At 45.2% G+C, this 21,237-nt stretch overlaps 1 protein-coding gene across 15 annotated transcripts in view; it reads right to left on the reverse strand.

The window, feature by feature from the left end:
• Positions 1-21,237, reverse strand: part of mycbp2 (MYC binding protein 2) — a 172,343-nt gene that overhangs the window by 14,758 nt on the left and 136,348 nt on the right. For 10 of the 15 annotated variants that reach the window (XM_034187197.1, XM_034187194.1, XM_034187196.1 and 7 more), the window contains 9 exons: positions 16,307-16,504; positions 11,227-12,864; positions 10,199-10,368; positions 9,864-10,108; positions 3,778-3,945; positions 2,550-2,707; positions 2,270-2,469; positions 1,933-2,082; positions 1,684-1,844 (listed from right to left, as the gene is read on the reverse strand). In XM_034187197.1, the coding sequence (XP_034043088.1) occupies positions 1,684-1,844; positions 1,933-2,082; positions 2,270-2,469; positions 2,550-2,707; positions 3,778-3,945; positions 9,864-10,108; positions 10,199-10,368; positions 11,227-12,864; positions 16,307-16,504 (3,088 nt within the window). The remainder of the gene's footprint in view (positions 1-1,683; positions 1,845-1,932; positions 2,083-2,269; positions 2,470-2,549; positions 2,708-3,777; positions 3,946-9,863; positions 10,109-10,198; positions 10,369-11,226; positions 12,865-16,306; positions 16,505-21,237) is intronic. The other 5 variants (XM_034187206.1, XM_034187207.1, XM_034187205.1 and 2 more) reach the window with 1 other exon arrangement.

A 21,237-nucleotide genomic window follows, 5' to 3' on the forward strand; every position in this document is an offset into this window, starting at 1 on the left:
GTGGTGGCGGTGGAGCACGGGAGTCTGGCATGGGGGGTGGACGGCTGCTGTGGGTTTGGGGGCCGTGGTTTTGCCCCATTCTCGCTTAGGTGGTTTACCGATCTTGGGCTTCGTGTCTGGGGTGGGATCCGGGGTGGGGATGCTTGGGGGGGTCTCGGGTGTCGGGGGCCTCGTGTGCTTCCTGGACTGGGGGGTGGGTCTCACCTCTTTTCTGGGGGCCGGGCCCCAGCCCTCGTGTGCCGGTGGTCCCTGCCTGCACTCTGGGTTCAGTCGTGATGGCTCCTTTGCCCCCCTGTCCCCGCCGCCACTCGCTCCTCCCTCTTGGGGCCATGGGTGGGGTGGTGAGATTCTGGGCTCCCCCTCTTGGTGGGCCATGCCGGCGCCCTGCGTGCTTCCCTCGGGTATGGGATTACTTCCTGTGCCTCCTTTGGGGGGAGCGGTGTCATGGATGTGTTCCAGCTCCGTCGGGCCGCTCCCTTTTTGGTCCGTCGTGCTGCCCCGGTGGCTGCCCTTCCTGGCCCCTGTGCCCTTCCGCTTCCCTTTTTTTCGCCTGGTTCCTCCTGGGGCCCTGCGTCCTGGGCCCTTTTCCGTCATCGCTTGCGGTCGGCCGTATGGCTTCCAACGTGCCGGAGTGGTCCATGTCTTATGGTAGGGTTCTGTACTATTATCTTGGCCCAACACACCAGCCACAGTAGTGATCGGATATATAGCTGTGATCTGGATCTCTGTGTGTGGCTGGTCATGTGTTCGTGGCCGACACCACAATTTGGTTTTGGGTGCTCTCAAGGGGATCAAAACTCTGGTGTCCTAGATTAGGCAATGAATGCTCACTAACTAGACAACAGACTGTCGCTGTCACTGCTTGTTCATGTGTGGTGGTTTGTTCCAGCATGTTTTATGGTGGGACCCCATTTCCTCGGTGTCTCACTTCACAGTTATTACTGTCACCACTTGTCTTTCGTTTTTGTCTGTCTTCGTGTTGTTTTGGTAGTCGGTCCCTCCTGATAGAAGTTGTCAGTCGGCTTTGAGTAGGATGTTGTAGGGTGATCGGGAAGGGCGAATGGGGGTCACACACGCACACCACATTCACTCATGCACTACATACTTTCTGTCCTGCAAGAATAAATTGCATATATGTGTATTAATGTTCATAAATGGTTCTGCCAGTGTGGCATTTACCATTACTATATATGCAGACAGGGGGAAAAAAAAAAAAGACAGAGGGAGGGTTGTTTCTTTCTCTGCCCAGGATACAATTCACCAGCAAATCTTTACATCAAAAACAGTTGTTGGCTGCTATATTAGTATTTAAAATGCCATTTAGGGTGCTTTGAATGTCATCAAAATTTGCAGAACACAGGCTATGCAAATGCGGATATAATGGACATCAGTTTGATACAAATACAGAATATGAAGAACATAACCCACCCAACCAACACCAGGAGTCTCTGACTCACTAGGGGATTAAAAACATGGTATTTGCACTGAGCAAACAAGCAACTACACCTTAAAAAATACATGATAACAATAGCATAAAATTAAAGGGTAGAACAACAAATCTCATGCAAAACAGATACCTCAAAGAGTTTTTGTCACTATTTCTTATGCTGAATACTGAAAATTACCTAAAATAGCATGAGTACATTTTGAATTTTTTTTAAAGTTTTTCTTCAGAACCTGTACCTTAAAGCCATCTGCTGCAGCGAGCTACCACCAGGGAGTGACATCATGAGGTCAGATATGGTCTGAAGGAGGCGGTGGAAGGTGTGGGGGAGAGGATGAGCTGCTTCTCCAGCAATAACAATGTCTGACAGAGGATGCTCACAGACGCCAAGATCTCTTTCCTGGAAGGGAGTGAAGTGGAAAAGTTAATGAAGGAAGAATACCGTGGTAACAACCAAAAACATCCTGGAATTCTGCTGGACTTGTCACCTGGTCCACGTTTTCTTTGTTCCCTTTGTTCTCATCATCCTCCTCATCCTCAGGTTCAAAGGGAGACGGGGTGAGAGAAGCTACAAAGTGCCAAAGGATGTCATGCAGGGAGGTGGTCTGGATCACGTTACACAGCAGCCAGTTGAATGCCTGATGGAGACAAACCAAAAGCAACAAATACTTTGAAACACAAACCTACAATCCTACAGTTTAAATAAAAGATATGAACTCTCGGCCTGATTTATTCACAAGAGACCGCCAACATGTTCCATGAGATCACTTCACTGACTCCTGCATAATTTACAATAACTGCAAGCAAGATGTTGTGCAGCTGTACCTCCATGGCAAACACCCTGCAGGCAGACTTCCTCAGTGCGTGTTTCATGGCCACCTCCAGACCCTCAAGGTCATGGTGCTGGATTACAAAAGCCAGGACAGGCCACTGGAAGTTTCTCTCCCCTTTACTGAGGGATCCATGAGCCGAGATCAGCCGGGATAGTTCTGGAGAGGGATGGCGTAACAGGGAAGATCCCACCTCTGTAGGGCGGAACAAAAAAGGTCAGTTTCACACATGATGAATAACTCATTTACCTTCACCACAAGTGACGTGTGATTACCTGCGTCACCACTGTGGACTCTTCGCCTGGGGACGGCTTTGGCACGAGCCTGGGAGGGTGAGTGTTGCTTGTCGTACTCAGAGGCTACGACTGAGTATGACCTCTGAAACACTGTGCGCTTCGCCGTGTCACTGTCTGTTATCGGACTGGTCTCAAGACTAGAAACGAGAAGAACAAAAATTGTAAAATATGGATAACTCAAGACATTAAAAATATCTCTGGATTGTACTTTTAATAGCCATTCCCGGTCTTAAGAATGTCAGGGCCCCGAAACCTGAAAATCTTCTGGGGTCCAACCAAACATTTCACTGACACATGACACTAAGGTGGTTAGTTAGTTAGGTAGTCAACTGCTTTTCTTGATAAGAAACTTTGTGTTCTTTAGTTATTTTTAACTAGATATAAAGGGACATATTTGTAAAAATAAATTAACAGTAATGATAAAAATAAATGCTTAAAGGCTACAGAGGCCTTACTTTAAGATCACAATTTAAACTGAATTGCTTGAAACTTGTCTTTTGGGCCTAATGACAAGATTTTATGTGCTATATTGAGTTGGACATTCTGACTAGCATCACAATGCCTCAGCAAGTAAATGCAGTGCATTTATATAGTACTTTTTCATCTGAATCAGAATCTCAAAGCACTTTACAATGATGCCTTGCATTCACACACATGCATGCACGTCAGCGTACTGCCAAGCAAGGCACTCATTACACATTTGAGGACTACGGACCTTGCCCAAGGACCCTTAGTGATTTTCCAGCCTGATGGAGGTTTGAACTGAGGATCCTCTGGTCTCCATCCCACCACTTAACCACTAGACATCACCTCCTTCAAGTAAAATTCATTTCATGCACTGGCAGCCAATTTCGCTCGTGTAAACTGCACACCTGCTTAGACCTAGAATCTATAAAAAAAATTGTTCCATCTTAATAAGGAATTCAAAAATATGATTGAAGATTTGTTAATGGTGTATTTAACTTATTACTTTGCTGTAGCAAGTCTGACCTCAAGTACACTAACTAATAAACAGGCATTTTCTGCTCATTTCAAGTAGCTAGCAGACCCTACTTATTTCTCGACTGGAACCAACTTATTTTAAGATTTCTTGTCAAGCAGAACTATCTTGCTGCACAGACAGATAATTTCACTCAACCTCAGTCTTCACTTCTTTCTATTTTACCTAAGCTTCTTTTGCAGTATTGAAGTGCCAGTTGACTCTTACCTTGGCGGCATTGACTTCATGTTGCTCTCTGGCTCCTCAAAAACATTGGGGCAGGCGTCCGGGGTAACTGAAATGTAAGGTGCGGGAACCGAGGTGGAGCGCAAATATCTCATCTCATCTTGGAAGAGACTGTCATCTTGGTAGCCTCCAAAGTTCTCTGTATGTTGCCTGGGAAATAAAAAGGTGAGAAGAATAAATCACTGCACAAAACACGTTGCTGTTACGGTTTTGATACCTTTAAACGAGAGTTACGAATGTAACTACGGTTCTATGAATTCCGGATGGCCACCAGAGGGCGGTGCTTTAGCACCTGGATAACTACATGTGCGCAGCACAGAGGTCGAGAATATATACCAACAAAGTCACACCATTGAATGTGACCTGGGTGACGTCACTGGTTGTCTTTATATACCAGACGCACCCAGCGCTCGCTTCTTTTCGGAATGAACTCGCTAGACTCTGAGTGACAAGCAACTCTGGCGGTCATCCGGAATTCATAGAACCGTAGTTACATTCGTAACTCTCGTTCTATTTCATTCCTCCTGACCGCCAGAGGGCGGTGCTTTAGCACCTGGATGACTTAATACCAACAAGGTCACAAAGAGTCACACTCACCTCGCATCAGCAGTGGGGAGTGGAGGCAGACAACACCGCCGAAGTCACCGCAGGAGGAGCGGCCACATTCAGTCTGTAATAGCGGGCGAAGGTACAGGACGAAGCCCACGTAGCAGCAGCACAAAAAGGGACACCTCTCAGTGCAGCCCAGGAGGTGGACACCCCTCTGGTGGAATGGCACGTAACCTTAGGAGGCTGAAGACCTCTGGACCTGTATACTTGTAAAATGGCATTCACGACCCAATGCGAGAGTCGCTGCTTTGAGACAGCACAGCCTCTTTTGTGATCACCGTAACACACAAACAGGGCATCCATTTTCCGGATCCCGGCAGTCGCACTAATGTACTGCTTCAACATTCGGACACAGGGGACCTGAAACAGATAATCCTGGATCAGAATGCGGGACATACACAGCCAAGGAAACTGGCTGGTTAACATGAAAAGTTGAAATTCTCTTGGGTAAAAAGGACGGATTAGGCCACAGCGTAATCCCAGATCCGTCAGAATTCCATCGCAAACAGTCCCCAGCGACTGAGAGGGCATGGAGCTCTCCCACCTGCTTAGCCGAAGACAGTGCAAGTAGAAAGGCAGTCTTCACTGACACCCATTTAAGATCAGCACTTTCAACTGGTTCGAAAGGGGATAAGCTTAAACCTTCCAGGACTAGAGGAAGGTCCCATGAAGGTACGCGTGCAAGCCTTGGAGGCCGCAAACGTGGAGCACCTTTCAAAAAACGACACACTAAGAGGTGTGAACCCACTGACCGGCCATCAACGTAGACGTGCCGGGCAGAGATTGCAGCAACATAAACCTTCAAGGTAGCAACAGAAAGTCCTTTCTCCAGCAGTTCTTGTAAATATGTGAGGAGAATAGGCACAGGGCAATTCTCCGGGTCTAACTTTTGTTTCTCACACCACCGCGCAAACAGCTTCCATCTGTTGTCATACAAAGCCCTGGTAGAAGCAGCACGTGAATTAAGGATAGTCTGAACAGCCTGGTCACAAGAACTTAATAAGGAGTCTGGCCCCTCAACGGCCACACATACAGTTGAAGGCGTTCTGGGTGAGGGTGCCAAATCCTCCCCTGTAGCTGTGACAACAAATCCTTCCTCTCCGGGAGAGCCCAAGGTTCTCCCTCGAGGAGTTTGTAAATCATGGGAAACCAAATCCTCCCAGGCCAGAATGGAGCAACCAGCAGCACCCTGTGTCTGCTCTGATCTATCCTGTGCAGTGTCAACATCAGCAGCGGGAGAGGAGGGAAGGCATAAAGGAGGCAATCCGGCCACGGGTGAGCCAATGCATCCTGCCCCAGCAGGCTGTCTGGTTCCAAGAGGGAGTACCATCGTGGGCAATGTGTCGAGGTGTTTGAAGCGAAAAGGTCCACTTCCGCTGCACCATATTTCTGCCAGATCATTTGGACCACAATCGGGTTCAGTCTCCACTCTCCCGGTGGTGGTTTCTGTCTGGAAAGTAAATCCGCTGCGCTGTTCTGTACACTGAGCAGATGAACTGCTCTGACACTCTGAAGGCGAGGCAACGCCCATAAGAGAAGCCTCCGAGTTTCTGCCAATGAGTGATTGGACCTGGAGCCCCCCTGATGGTTTATGTGATAGACTGTTGACGTGTTGTCTGACCGGACAAGAACATGTCTTCCTCTCAGGGCTGGGAGGAAATGCTTGAGAGCCAGTCGCACAGCGCGAAGCTCCAGCACGTTTATGTGTTGGAGTCTCTCCTGGGGACCCCAGACACCCCTCACCATCATGTGATTCCACACGGCCCCCCAACCTTTGAGTGATGCATCTGTAACAACCACCTCTCGGCGAGAAGGAACAGAGCCTAGAGGGACACCCCTGCAGATGAAGTCCACGTTCCCCCAGGGTTTGAGGTGCAGAAGGCACTGGTTGGAGAGTCGTACAAGCCTGTGCAGATGCAACTTCGAGTTGAGGCCTAGGTTGTTGATCCAAATCTGTAGGGGACGTAAGAACAGAAGTCCCAAAGGTACCACTAGCGACACTGCAGTCAATTTGCCCATCAACCGGAGCAGCAAACCAAAAGGCAGCGTCACAGCCCGTTGAATGTGTGAGACGAGACGAATTACATCGTCCACTCTCTGCAGGGATGGCGATGCAGTCATAGTCAGGGAGTTGATGGCAATGCCGATGAAGGTCGTTTGTTGACTGGGAACAAGAGAACTCTTTGCAAAGTTCACTGTGAGTCCTAAATGAGAGACATGGTTTAGTAGAAGAGCTGTGTCGTTGTGCGCCTGCTCCTGAGTCGGAGCGCAGACAAGCCAATCGTCTAAGTAGGGTAGGATTCTTAATCCAAGAGCTTGCAGTGGGGCTAGTGCTGCAGCCATACATCTGGTAAATGTACGAGGGGCAAGAGAGAGGCCGAAAGGAAGCACCCTGAACTGGTATGCCTGACTTTCGAAAGCAAAGCGGAGAAACTGCCTGTGATGAGGCGCCACTGGCACATGGAAATAGGCGTCTTTTAAGTCGACACTTGTGAACCAGTCTCCTGGTGTGATAGTTTGAAGGACGTCTACTGTGCAGAGCATGTGAAACTGCAGCACTTTGATATAACGATTCAGACGTCGGAGATCGAGGATAGGACGAAAGCCGCCATCCTTCTTTGGAACAAGGAAGTAAATTGAATAGAACCCCCTGAGCTGGTCTGATCTGTGAACTGGCTCTATGGCCCCCTTCTCCAGGAGTTCCAAAATCTCCTGTTGTAGGGCAGCAGACTGCACCGAGTTGGAAACAACAGTCATCCTCACCCCATTGAACTTTGGAGGACGACATCCGAACTGAATTCTGTAACCTTCAAACAAGGTTGAAATGACCCATGGGTCTTGAACTTGAGCCTCCCAGTGGCTGAGTTGATTTCGTCAGACGCGACCACCTCTGCCTTGCATCCCTGAGAACCTCTGGGTGTGATTACTGGAAGCTCTGCGAAACCGTTCAGTTCTCGGGGGTCTGCCCGTAGGCTCACGAAAGGCAGGCTGCTGGGAGAGCTGGCCCTCAACTGCAAAAGCACGTGCAGCTCTGGGAGTCGGCGGAAGCCTGGATGTAGAGTGAAAAGCTGTAGCACGTCTGACTGGCTGAGGTCTGGAAGACCAGTGTAGGTCAACAAACTGTTGCCGAGATTTACTAGCCTCGACAGCACGCTCTAAAGTTTGTTGGGCCGCAGGTACAAATATTTGGCCTGGAAGAACCGGCAGCGAATGGAGTGTGCCTCTGCAGGATTCGGAAAGGGGGGACTGCGCAAGTCACACCTGATGTCTAGTGATGTTAAGGGTTGACATCAGTCTGCCAAGCTCTCTGGACATATAAGCAAAGGTTTGGAGTGAGGCATCACTAAGACTTTGCGTAGCATCATCAACCTCTGCCTCCCTCAAAGACTTTGAGAGGGCAAGGGCTAAATGGGACAGTGAGTTGCCCAGGCGACCGATGCGAGCAGCTATGTCATAGCTTTTGGTGAGGAGATCATCAGTGACCCTACACTGAGGGCGTGGGCAGCGGGCATCCGGCCGAGCAGCATCAGCTGGAGCCACAACCAGGTTCGCAATAATGCTGTCAACGGCGGGCATACGGTTCAGACCATACTGCGCTGAATCACACAGAGCTAAGGGCTCTGCAGTCCTGCGATAGATGGGTCAATGATTTGGGGTCCGCCCAACATCGGTGGAGCTCCTCGATATATGGTTGTGAAACTGGAACGTTGAACTCAGGCTTCTGAGTGACTTTGAAAAAGGCACTTGAAGCGGTGGTTTCCGCAGGGGGATTTTCGACCCCAAGCCTGGATAAAGCCAACTGAACATCTTGCTTGACAAAGGATAGTCCAGATTCGGTTTGCGGCATGGACTCTGCCTCGGAGGTATGAGAGCCCACTAATGAATGGCTTGGAGAAAGACTCCTCTCATCCTCATCCTCCACACAGTTTATATCACTTGTCATGTACAAGGAATCAGTTGCAGCAATAGACACGACATTGTCCTCCTGCTGAGTAACTACATTGGTCTGATCAGCCTCATTAGGGACAGCAGGAACTGTCACTGCATCCTTAGGCTGTAGATTCAGAAGCAAGGACTTAATCTGAGCAAACTCAGAAGTCAACGTTTCGACCTTTTCAGCCAAAGCATGGTCATGAGTAACCTTCTTAGCAGAAGGGGCTCCTGCATGTGGGCGTTTACGGCACTTTGGGTCCTTCCTGGGGCTGGAGGCCAAAGTCGCACTAGATATTCCACTTTCCAATGCCGCAAGTCTAGCAGATCTCTCTGCCAGTGGCATGCTGGCACAATTAAGGCAGGCATCGCCAGTCAGGGCTTCCCTCAGGTGTCCGATCCCAAGACAGGAGGGGCAAAACATATAACGCAAGCCCTGATGGTTACAAATGGAAAGACAAAGCGTGAATCACACGCAGTGTAAATAGTAACACGAGGCACGGAGCGTGAAGCACTCACAGCCGTCGACTTGACACGAGGCACGGAGCGTGAAGCACTCACAGCCGTAGACTTGACACGAGGCACGGAGCGTGAAGCACTCACAGCCGTCGACTTGACACGAGGCACGGAGCATGAAGCACTCACAGCCGTCGGCTTGACACAAGGCACGGAGCGTGAAGCACTCACAGCCGTCGACTTGACACGAGGCATGGAGCGTGAAGCACTCACAGCCGTCGACTTGACACGAGCCACGGAGGGTGAAGCACTCACAGCCGCAGACTCGACACGAGGCACGGAGCGTGAAACACTCACAGCCACAGTAATAACACGATGAACACAGCCGAAAAAACTCACAGCCCAAGTGCTAAGTCACTTAGAGCAACGACGACAGCACTAGCTGCTAGTGGCGCTGTTAAACTTAGCAAATGGCGGCAGTGCAGACAAAGTACTTCAAGGAGTGGAAAACACTCACGGCAAGCCCAACACAGTACACTATACTGGTTCTGATACACACACTACCACGTAGTTAACGGGGTTAGCGACACAACTAAACAAATAGCCAGCTTTCATCGAAACAACACAGCTAATGTGCACAGAGGAAAATATCCAGCAGGGCAGCGGCAAGGCGCGCACCCGGCGTTTAGGAAGGTGTACTCACAACAGGCGTCAAAGAATACAAAAAACGGTGAAGCTGTGTCTCGCAGCCTCTGGAGGACGTGTGCAGTGCACGTAGCTCCAACCGAAGGTGGATTGCGAGGCTACAAGCGAGAGCGGCAATCGCAGCTAAATGCGTTCTCAACCTCTAAGAATGCGAGAATGTAGAAAAGAAGCGAGCGCTGGGTGCGTCTGGTATATAAAGACAACCAGTGACGTCACCCAGGTCACATTCAATGGTGTGACTTTGTTGGTATATATTCTCGACCTCTGTGCTGCGCACATGTAGTTATCCAGGTGCTAAAGCACCGCCCTCTGGCCGTCAGGAGGAATGAAATAGAACTGCCACTATAATTAATTGAGTTGTCTGATACCTAGCGAGTGTCTGTAGGTAGAGGCAGCCCATCTTATTTGGGAGTTCATCTGAAACGCCCTCCTTGAGGCTAGGAAGCTGTGAATGCAGCGGTCGCGGAGGGTGGTGGCACAACATGCTTGGCTCGGCCGCGCTGCTGAGCGACAGCAGAAACAAAGCATTTGCCCGGATCACCTGGTGGGCCTCCATAGTGGGTAGTGCCCTCGGGGTCTTCACTTGCAGAGGTTTCTTTCTGGACTGTTTCACCTGGCATGAACGAGGTAGATTGGGCTTGGATGGACTGTGGTAAAGTGATGACGTCAGTAAAATGATAATGGCTTGCAAGTTATACACTACCTTCTCCCTGGCGGCAGTTTGCTTCTCTCTCAGGTATTTCTCCCGGCAGCGATCACACACCAGGTACCAAGTGCTGCCCCCTATGCCTCCATCTCCACAGTTCCCAGCCCAACCACCACAGAAGTGGCCAATACTATTGTAACCCTGGCCTCCTGCATAGCGGCCACAGCCTGAAATATAAAGCAACAAGGAGTGAGCTCAAGTAGGGGTTGCAAATGGTTGGTAAACTGCCAGAAACTTTCCATGGGTAGTTAAGCTTTTGAATTTTGTACATTTTGACCATTTTTTTTTAAACAATTTGCAATATGAAATGTAAACTTTCTATGAGAATTGGACTAAGCGGAAGAAGATGAATGAATGAATGAATGAATGAATATTACAATTTGCAGAAATTAAGGGAAATAAACGTGAAATTTGGGGCAACTGATACAAACTGTATCATATACTAACACAAATCCAAAAAATATTTTGGTTTGCTATGAGCAAATATACATGCATCTATAATACAAATTTCAAAAATGAAATTTGAGTCTTGTAAGTAGAACTTTCAGCAATTCTTTCAGTAAACAAACAACAACAATAAAAAACCCTGAATGTTGAATAAAATAAACTATGAAGAAGTAGCTTTTTCTCTCAAGCTTATGGCCTCAACAGCTCTCCAATAAATAATGCACTGTGTGCATGTGAATGAGGAATGCACAGTGCACAAAGATGGTTATTTTAACAAAGATTATGCTGAATCTGAGGTGATAAAACTACATAACTGCTTTTAGGTGGTCTTCTGCAATTTATATAAATAATCAAGTTGTGTGCAGTCAGGTTTTAACAATCATTTCCTTTCTGAGTTATCATTGGCAGCCGTCTTTCTGTTGTCCTGTACCAGACAGCAGACCAACGAGAAAAGGTCTTCTGCTTGTTTGTTTTTGAAAAATGAAGAGATCTCTCTTCAACTGCCAAATTCTCTTACTGCAAACTTAAATAAATAAATAAATCCAGGTGGAGCCAATCATTCCTCAAACTTTTCTTACCTGGGTGGGCCTGTCTCATATGGTACGTGACAGGGTACGGGTGAGATTCTCCGCACAGCTCACAGATCGTGTCCTTCTCTGGTCCACCCATAGCCAGCTGTGCCATCTCTCCAAACAGATTCCCTCTTGGTCGCACCTCGGCTTTCTCTCTTTTCTTCTTCTCCTTCTTTGCCTTTTTACCATCTTTCTCATGCTCCTTCTTTTTTAACATGGCACTAGACCCCGGGCTGGGAAAGATCATGTTCTGGGTGGCTGCCTTGATGGTGGCCATAGAGATGTCCTCCCAGAACGCCACCAGATGCTGCAAAGTCAACGGTAAGATCGATTTTGCTCTCATAGCCGGATGAGAAGCCATTTCATAAGAAATGGCTTCTGCTTTCCCATCTTCACACTTTTCTGGGAGTGGAGGCTCCTTCAGCATGGAGAGGACTTTATTTTTGTTGATGCTGCCCATTTTGGAGATGTCTGGGCCGTGGGGAGCAATATTAAACATATTCAGGGCAGAGGAAATCTCTAAGGAGTGACGATTCTTTAACTTGTTCTCCTTCTCCTCTGCTCCTTGTCCTCCAAGCGAGCTTCTAATAGGAGCGTGCTCTTTGGTTAAGTCCGGGTTGAACTTGAGAAAGGATGAACATGCCATAGCATCATGGACAATACCCTCATGCCACAAAAATGCTGCAAAGACTGCTCGTGCACATTCGGCCACAGAGGGTGACATGGCCTGTTTGGCAGGTTCTGTGAGTCTTTGGGAAGTCTCGGCTTTAAAAAGGGGACCAGATTTGTCCTTCTTTGGGCGTGCATGGCGACAGGAGGTTTTACGGCTGACTTTGGGTGATGAACGGCTCTCTAGTTCCTCTTTGACTGGGGCTTTACCAATGCTAAAGTGCACCTTACATGAGCCCTCATCAACATTCCGGACGTCTACATTCTCATCATTGGTATCTTCATTAGAAAGGAGCGCACTAGAGGTGCAAACTTCAACCACTTCGCTGTGCAGGTTTTCCTGGGTCACATGTGGAGAAGGAACACGGTTCTCCACATTATTTATCACTCCTTTATTTGGATCTTTAGGGGACAGCTTAGGTTTTGGGGATGTAGACCTGCCCCTCAGTGGCTCTGTAAGTGGAATCTTCTTCTTTCTAAGTGTGTCAGGGTCCAGGGTGTAGGAATCTGATTTAGACCTTTCTCTCGGAGGGTCCAGCTGGACCTTGGAGGATGGACTAACTTTAGGTGGGAGGTTTTTGTCATGATGAGTGGAAGATGAGTGCTGGGTGGTGTTGCTGGAGGGACTCAACCTGCCTGAAGAGGACAGGACTTTCTGTTTAGGAGAGGAAGAACGAGAGCCTGGGTTCGGGGACTCAGCACGTAGCCCTGTAGGTCGTCCATCGGCCTTTAATGCCTGCAGAGTGTTGTGATTTGGGGAGTGGGAACGGCTATGAGAGTCAGACCTCAACTTGGCTGTGTCTGAGCGAAGTATGAGGGCTTCACTTGCTGAAAGTCCACTGTCACCAGTCTTGACTCTGCTCTGGTCAGATGTGCGGCTTCCTCGACTCTCCTGTTTTGGTGAACGATTCTCTTGACGGTGTTTGGATCCTGGCGACATGGGTCGTGTGCTGGACAACAGGTTCCCTCGTTCACCTGAAATGTATAAACATAACTGTTACCAAAAAAAAGTGATTTCAAAGGTTAATATGCAATCATTTAAGTGCAGAACAGGACTTCAAAATAAAAGATGCAATGTCAAAAGAACACCATTATGATGAAGAGAAAGAAAACTAAACAGCATCAAAAGGTAAAGAGATGACTTGAACTTCAGCAGGGTTTCTCCCAACACTGTTTGTTTGTGGATGATGAGACTGTGCTATGGAAGACTGGGTGAAAGATGGGTTCCTAGACTACTCTAGGTTGTAGGACTACTATTAATATTTGGTCTGGCACAGGTGTTAACTAGACTCTGCACACAAAGAAATAGATGTATAATTCCTGTACCCAAAAGTACAACTCTAGCAACAAAGTATCTGTATTGTTTTAGGATCATTCTTGTGACTTGATATTTTACAAACTAGGAAATCAAGGTAAAGGAATCAACCTAAAAGGGTATAAATTCTTTGCCACATTTCTGTATCTTTGGGTACAGAAATATTACCCCTATATTTCTATGTGCAAGAATGCAGACTTTTAATTTCTATCTGTCTAGTAACAAAAATATTTCTGACTGCGTGGGAGTCACTCAATAGCATATTAACTCCAGAATTTTACAATTGTGGAGCTGATAATGGAAAAATTGTGCATTTGGTGATACAATCACCAAATTTGGCATGGTGATGTTACTTAGCATATCTGGTCGATTGGCCACTTGAAAATTCAAGATGGCTGCTAAAATGACTTTTGCATGGAAATGCTCCTATTGCGTTGATTAAAATGATATTCATGCCAAATTCCATTTTGCTATATTATATTTTATTTGGCATTCACTATGTTTTATTTTGCTCATGTGCCAACTCAGAATAAAATTTATTACATTTATTATTAATGTTTCCCATCCAGCACATGGTTTCAAGGTGTACATCTCTTGGCCTAATAAAAAGGTGTTTATTGTTGCCACACTGCTGTTGGAACATGAAAAATTTAATCCAGCATTCCTGAAAGCCTACAATTTGACATGAAGATCACACAAATCAAATAAGCAATGACATTTTTGAGAGAAAAAAAAATTATCTTGGGGTTAATTTGGAGGCCATCTTGAAAATAGTCACCATCTTGGATTTCACTGATGCTCTAAAACAAATCCACTGTGATGAATAAGATACAATTTGCCATGAATATTACACAAATTAATCAAGCTGGAAAATTTATATGCAAAAAATAATTTTCAGTAGGTCACTTTGGTGGCCATCTTGGAAAATGGCTGTCATTTTGAATTTACAAGTGGCTAATTGACCAGATTTGATAAGTACTATCGGTTGGAATCATCATGCCAAACTTTGTGTTTGTATCAACATGTGAACAATTTTGTCGTAGAATTGATATAATCTGCTCAACTGTGAGACATTTTTCTTTTTGTGTTTTTCTTTTTTGAGGAGGTGTTCATCTTTTCACTAAGGACAAAAATGGTCCGACCTCCCCGGTGCAATTCTCCACTGAGGTATTGCAAGTCAACTGCCAATGATTGGCTTGTTCTGTAAGATGCATCCGCTCATCACACAACTAACCGTAAAGTAAACTCACACACATTTACCTCCACAGGGATTTTCCCCATGCATGTAACAATTCCAATGAGATTTTCAACTGTTCAGTTGTGACAACAAGCAATGTACCCATTGTTTTTACCTTGCCCCGTGCCATCACTTTAATTAGTCGGTTAGCCTGAGACAGTTGTGGCTTTCAAAATCAATAATGCGCTACTTAATTTCACTTTTGTCCCAGGTGAAAAGATGACCTTCAAAATGTCTAAAAATAGAGCTCAGGTTGAAAAATGTCAAAGTTCCCCTTTAATTCTACTGAATATTAAACTGAACTGTAAACCAAAAATCTTGCATAGTAGATGCTCAATTAAGTTTTGCCAGATAAGGTCTTGTTCTGTCCCAATTGAGGGACGTGGATTTAACAGACGTTGGCCATTATGTGATACATAAGCCAAAACACCCAGGCTTCTGCTCTTCCCCGAGTTTGTGCCCAGCGTCATTCAGTCTGAGGGAGACATGCATGCTGTGGTTACCCACCCTTTTGCCTTAGAGCGAGAGATGACAGAGCAGTGCCATGCCCAGCCACGGACACACTGCTTTTTTGTGCAAGTTTGCGCGAAGCAAGGCTGCATGGTGAACCATCTACAGCAGGAAAACAGTGGCAGGTAAACAAAGAAGGCATGGAATGCAAGAAGGTGACCACAGAGTGAAAGAAAGTGAAAGAGAAGCATCAGAGAGAAGCAGAGAAAGTGAAACAATCACACAACGAACAACGAAAAATGAGAAAAATGTCAAAAACTGGCCAGAAAGATAGAAACCTTGACAAAAAGGGGAAAGATCAAAAATAATTTAACACAGAAAGAGTGAAAGAAACCAAACCACACCCACATGGAGAAAGACGGCAACACAGACTTGATAAATGTACAGGCAGAAAAGCGCGTCTCGGATTCCCATCCGATATAATTTTGTTCACGTTATGTTTTGATGAATTAGTTCCTGAAATTTCAAACCTGATATATTATAATGACAACAGTTTGTGAAATGATGTCGTGTCAAACTGAATTCAAGTTTGCTTTTTTAATCATTAAAACTGATACATTGGCCGTGAAGATTTGGATGAGTTGAGGTAAAGAATGAGACAAGACGTTAATGAAAGATGGAAGGTGCCAATCTAAAGCTGAAACAGCAGCAATAATGAAGAAGTGAGGGATAAGCTGAGCAAACGAGGAAAAGCAAGCAGAAGAATGACTCAGCCCAGTTATTTCTGCACCATGGCAAAAATGACATTTGGTGAATAACTGAAGTTCAGAATCTTGTTTTTGATAAAGGAAATGCAGGATCACCGTTTTATTTAAAGCTACGGTGTGCAGGATTTAGTGTCATCTAGTGGTGAGGTTGCAGATTGTATTTCATTATTACTGGTCATGATTAGTGAAGAGCAACCACTGATTATTATTCTTTTTTCATTCAGCCTTGCAGCTATGCTGCAAAATGCGACAGGCTTATGGCCGACTGTACCAACATGGCAGCCTCCATGAGGGGGCCCGCTCCCCTATAGATGCGCTGGACTCATTCTAATCTTATCAAGGAAAAATATATTTATTGATTCATTTATACCAATGAAAATGGTGATGAATGCTATATTCCATTTCTGCTAATGCTCCTAAATTCTACACACTGTAGCTTTAAGAAACAAGACTTTGAAGCTCAATAACAGACCATTCTGCTAATTATATTTCTGAAACATGAAATATAACAGCGTTACGCATTAGGTATCACTCCAGCTCTAGTCAAAACACAGACAAACTACAAAAATGAGAAAATCAGGAAAACCAGTTCAGGCGCCACCAACAACCTGTGCAGGTGAGCGCTGTCAGACAGGAGGACAGACTTACTCAGGAGCTGTGGTTGTGGCTGAGACAGTTTGGAGGGAGACTGTCCAAACACAAATGGACTGTGGACAAGAGAGGAAGAGGAGGAGGAAGAGGAGGGAGGTTGGGTGGCTTGCTCAAATACAGAGGAGGAGGAGGAGGGAGGTGTTGAGAGGAAAGGCCCAGGCTGAATGGAATTCAGTATGGCACTCAACCGGTCACCTGCAAAAATGGGAGACAAAGGAAGGGGAAACACTACACAGTGATTTACGGATTCCAAAAGGGCACGCAAGTCACTCAGCGTAAACTGTCCATCAATCACTCAGTCATCTCCCATAATGCAATATGGGAAAATACATATCGACTGATGGGCAGAGGGGATTATCTATGCACTTATATTACAAGCGTCACATTGGGTAGCTACAACAACAGCATCAAAGACTAAAGAGAAAAAAACAACACTGATGACTGAACAATAATATTTCCCCACTTTTCAAAGGGGTCTTCATTTTCTTGTGCATGCATTTAGCATCCAGTCAGTGAGTCAGGTCAGGTCTGGGACCATGTGCTGGTGTCGCGCATCGTAGCATCCACCATATTATGGAACTGCCCTAAATCCTGGTTGGCAAAAACCAAGGCGTACAACAGGTCCATCCCCACCTCCAGGTACCCATCTATCTCCTGCAGCCAGACGATACGAGTGTGTCTCCTGGGTCTTGTGCAACTGTCGGAGTCCTCATCACTGATGCACCTGTGCCCTGGACCATGCTCAGTGAAGTGTGCCACATGGTCACAGTGTCACAGGTGACGGTTGCTTAGAAAGCAAGTAGTACCTTCATCCAAGTCTACCTGAGGATTTGTTCATTTGACAGAAAATCCTTGCAGTTGTACGCAAGAATTAAGTTGGTGGTAACAAATCTACTGAGTTTCTAGAGTGACCAAGGACTAAAGAATCTGGCTGTCATCTTAGACACTGGTTAGCACTACAGGAAGCAGTGCTGATATTCATGTTCGTGTTATACAAGGACTTGCAGAGCAAGGTGGTCAGTGGCTGAGCTATTGAGCTTGAAACCAGACTGTTCTGGTCATTACGCAGTACATAGCTGGGACTGAACCATCCTGTGAATAACTCTTGTAAAGTCCCTTGCCAGGTACAGGGAGCAGAACAGTACCAATGCCATTGTTGCAATACAGGCAATCACTGTTTCTGTTCTAGAAAGGAACAACTCCTTTCTTCTAGTCTGCTGGGATGACACAAGTTGCCCAAATAGAAGAAAATATTGTTTGCAATGCTAGGAGAACAGCGTATCTGTCTTCTTGAAGGAGTTCAGCCCCGGTTCCACAGATCACTGCAGCCACCCTGAATTGTTTCACCGCATTTGCAATGTCAGCCACCAGTGCCCTAGTACCAGAGATGTCAAACATCCTGGCAAAAGGATCAGTCTAAGTCAACCACTCCAAGTAGGCAGCCCAATACCGAAGAGTCTTCTTTCAGAACTGTGCCACCTACTCAGATTTCCTCCAAAAAAATGCTTAATTCCCTACCCTTACTGCTATAACAGCCCATTTTTTCTGACACAGCCAAGAATTCCACCAAACCCTGCACTGTGAGTTGTCTGGATGATATTAAGAATGCCCTCAGAGATGAAGCACTTTCTGTGAATACTGATGACTCCAATACAATCCAAACAGCATTTCCCCATCCCTTACATAAAGAATACCATGCTTCAAGGGACGGTAGCAGCAGCCTTACACCAACAGTCACAAAAAAAAAAAAAAAAAAAAACCTCAAAATGATGAATATTTAGATCCGTGGAAATGGTCTAAATATAAATTTTGGGGGGGATGCTGTGGCTATGTAACTGACCCAATGTCTTCCAGAGAAGTAAAATAAAGCAACGAGGGATTGAAAAGGAAGTCACAGAAAAATGATCAGAACAATTTACCATTGTTGATCTGACTGTTACATTCACATGGGCTGGGACAGTCTGAATCATAGCATCGTTCAACTGTTCAGAAGCACACTGACACATGCACACATACAGAAACATATGCTCCACAACGCAGTGATGTTTTTGCATTAAAGATTTTTTAAAGACAGAAAAAAAAAAAAGACGACCATAGCAGCCAATGTTTTAGCCCAAAGATTAACTTATTAGGTCACTGCCAACCATCTAATAACCCATGTAACCTGAAATGGTGACAATAAAACTTTTTCTGTGCTTTTAGTAGGTGCCAAAGAGTTTCCATTTCCATTATGCTATTAAAATAAACTTGCTGAAATTTCTAATAGGTCTTTGGGTACGTACCGCATTTTCCGGAGTATAAGTCAATTTTTTTATTTGTTTATTTATTATTAGTTTGGGAGGTCCTGCAACTTATACTCTGAAATGATGTATATATGAAATAGTACTGCATTATCATATATGGTAACAAGAAAGCACTGCCTACATGTGTGACAAGCGACAGTACTCCTGCATACTGAATGAAGTACTGTGATTCACACTCTGGAGCAGAAGGTGGTGGCAGCGCAACATTAAGCTGGGATGTCAACCACTGTAAAACAAGAAGTAGAAGCAGCAGCAAGCATAAACAGCAAGCGGTAGCAGCTCTCAATGAGGAAAAAAAAATTATCTTTGAGAACAAGTTAAGAAATCATGTTCTCAAACTGAAAGACCACACTCTGGAATAAAAAGAGGGAGTATAACTTTTATACTACTTTGCATAACACTGGACTGTGTGAGACAACAAGAATAGCAACAGCAGGGGCCTGTACTATGAAGCGGGGTTAACTTACCCAGGTGTAACCCAGGGTCAACCTCTTAAACCGGGGTTGACAAAACCAGGTTTTCTTGAGTGGTGTTAATCGGTACTATGACGCTGAATAAGATGTTGATTTGTTGAACCTGTGTTAACCTAATTGGAGTATGTGCGCGTTCACATAAAAGGGACGGGTTGCAGCGTACGTCACCATTTTTCAATGATGGCGTGGTCACCTTACTTTACCGAAGAAGAATGCACGATTATTATGCGGAGCTACGAGGAATTTAAATTAATGTTAAGGGGGAAATCGAACACATCGTCTGCCAATAAAGTAAGACAGGCTTGTTGGCAACGTACTGCTGATCAGGTAAATGCGTAAGTACAATTCAATTGTTCTCCAAATTTGTTACAGATGATTAACTTGTGGAATGTCTAATATGTGTAAAAAAATGACCCTCTTTCATTAATTACGCCCAGATGCAACACGATTCAGAAGTGGGCATAGGCCTACTAATAAATGTTAGGTTAATTTAATGTTTCCTAAATAGGCTACCTTGACTGTATGATTGCTATTCCTAATCCTGTCAATATTTCAGATGTAATAGCAGTGCCAAACGCACCTGGCAGCAGGTGAAGATGAAATATAAAAACATCCTTCAGAACGGTAGGTTTATATTCATAGCTTGATAAGCCCCACTTCGCCTAATTAATGGACATGCATTAGACCTAATTTGATATTAGTAATTACCCACGATTGCATAAAACCCTTCTTTGATTTGCACTGCGGATAAATGGCCAGGGAAAACGACAAATGCATCCAACAGTTTAGATAGCGCAAGTACTACCTTGCGAATCATACGACATACAGTATTCTTTCTCAGATGTTCAGCATCACCGATGGAATACATAAATTGTCCACTGGCAAAATAGGCACAAGGCACATTATCTGCTCGATCGTCGGGGCATTGCTACACTGTAAAAAATGACTTGTTTTTACAGGAAAACGCTGGCAGCTGTGGTTACCGGGGAATTCCTGTAAAACATACAGCAGCACAGTAGATAACATTACAGACATAATATGTATATGGATTTACAGTGAATGAACCATGGCTGACTCACATTAAAGGAACTGTTAAATCTACAAACAAGAGCTCTCTTTTTTGTACATTTAACTGCTGTATTTTTTACAGCAATTCCCTGGTAACCACAGCTGCCAGCGTTTTCCTGTAAAAACAACAGCCTTTTTTTTTTTACAGTGAACAATGGGTGATGTTACAGACTTCTGGCCCGATCAGCTGACAAAAATAACGAATTCCCTCGGCTGAGAATCTATATCTTTCATAGAGAATATCATCCGGGTATGTCAGCGGATTCTGGCGGTCTTTAAAAACCCTCGCCTTGCGACGAGAGGCCCTCACAATTTGTGCCCCAATATCAAACGGATCATCCAGGTAGGCCAGCATTGTCTTCGGAGTGATTGAAGGTGGATGGACGGTACTTATAAAGGGAGTGGATCAGCAAAAACCACAAGCTAACCTAGAACATAACCTGCTCGGAGCAGGTTTGGCACACAGCATAAATTGCCATGGCAGCATACCTCGATCAAAACCTATCCACTTTTCGTAGTACGGGTTAACCGGGAAGTTACTCCACACGTCATCAACTTACTCCCGAAGTTACCCTGATAAGCCAGTAACCACGCTTCGTAGTACAGGCCCCAGGTCAACTAAGCTAAGGTAAGTTTATCTTTCACAAATATTTTCTTCATTATAAAAAAAAATATATATATATATACAGCGTTTTCAAATGTTTAATTACATTGCATGTTTCCCTCACCTATGATCGTCTGTTCATTCACCACAAGAATCAGTTTACTCACATTTTGTACCTTGTACAATAACACTCATTAGCTTCTGCTTGCTAATAGTGCAGCAGTAAGAGAATATATAGAGGGGAATCCTGCAAATGGTGATAAAAGCATCAAATTCAGCAGAAATACTTCTCAGACAATCCTCTTTTAAAACAACCGACTGGTCACTTGAATTTTCAATCGGTGGTCAGGTAGGGGTCAATTGAAGAATTACACAGAGGTCAAAATTAAAAGATGGTCCAATCATATTGAAAAATATTCCACATTATTTGCCTGATCATTAAGATTCCAAAAAGGTATGGTTTGGACTATCTGTGACTGA

This window comes from Thalassophryne amazonica, chromosome 14 (assembly GCF_902500255.1).
Source record: "Thalassophryne amazonica chromosome 14, fThaAma1.1, whole genome shotgun sequence".
Lineage (NCBI taxonomy): Eukaryota > Metazoa > Chordata > Actinopteri > Batrachoidiformes > Batrachoididae > Thalassophryne > Thalassophryne amazonica.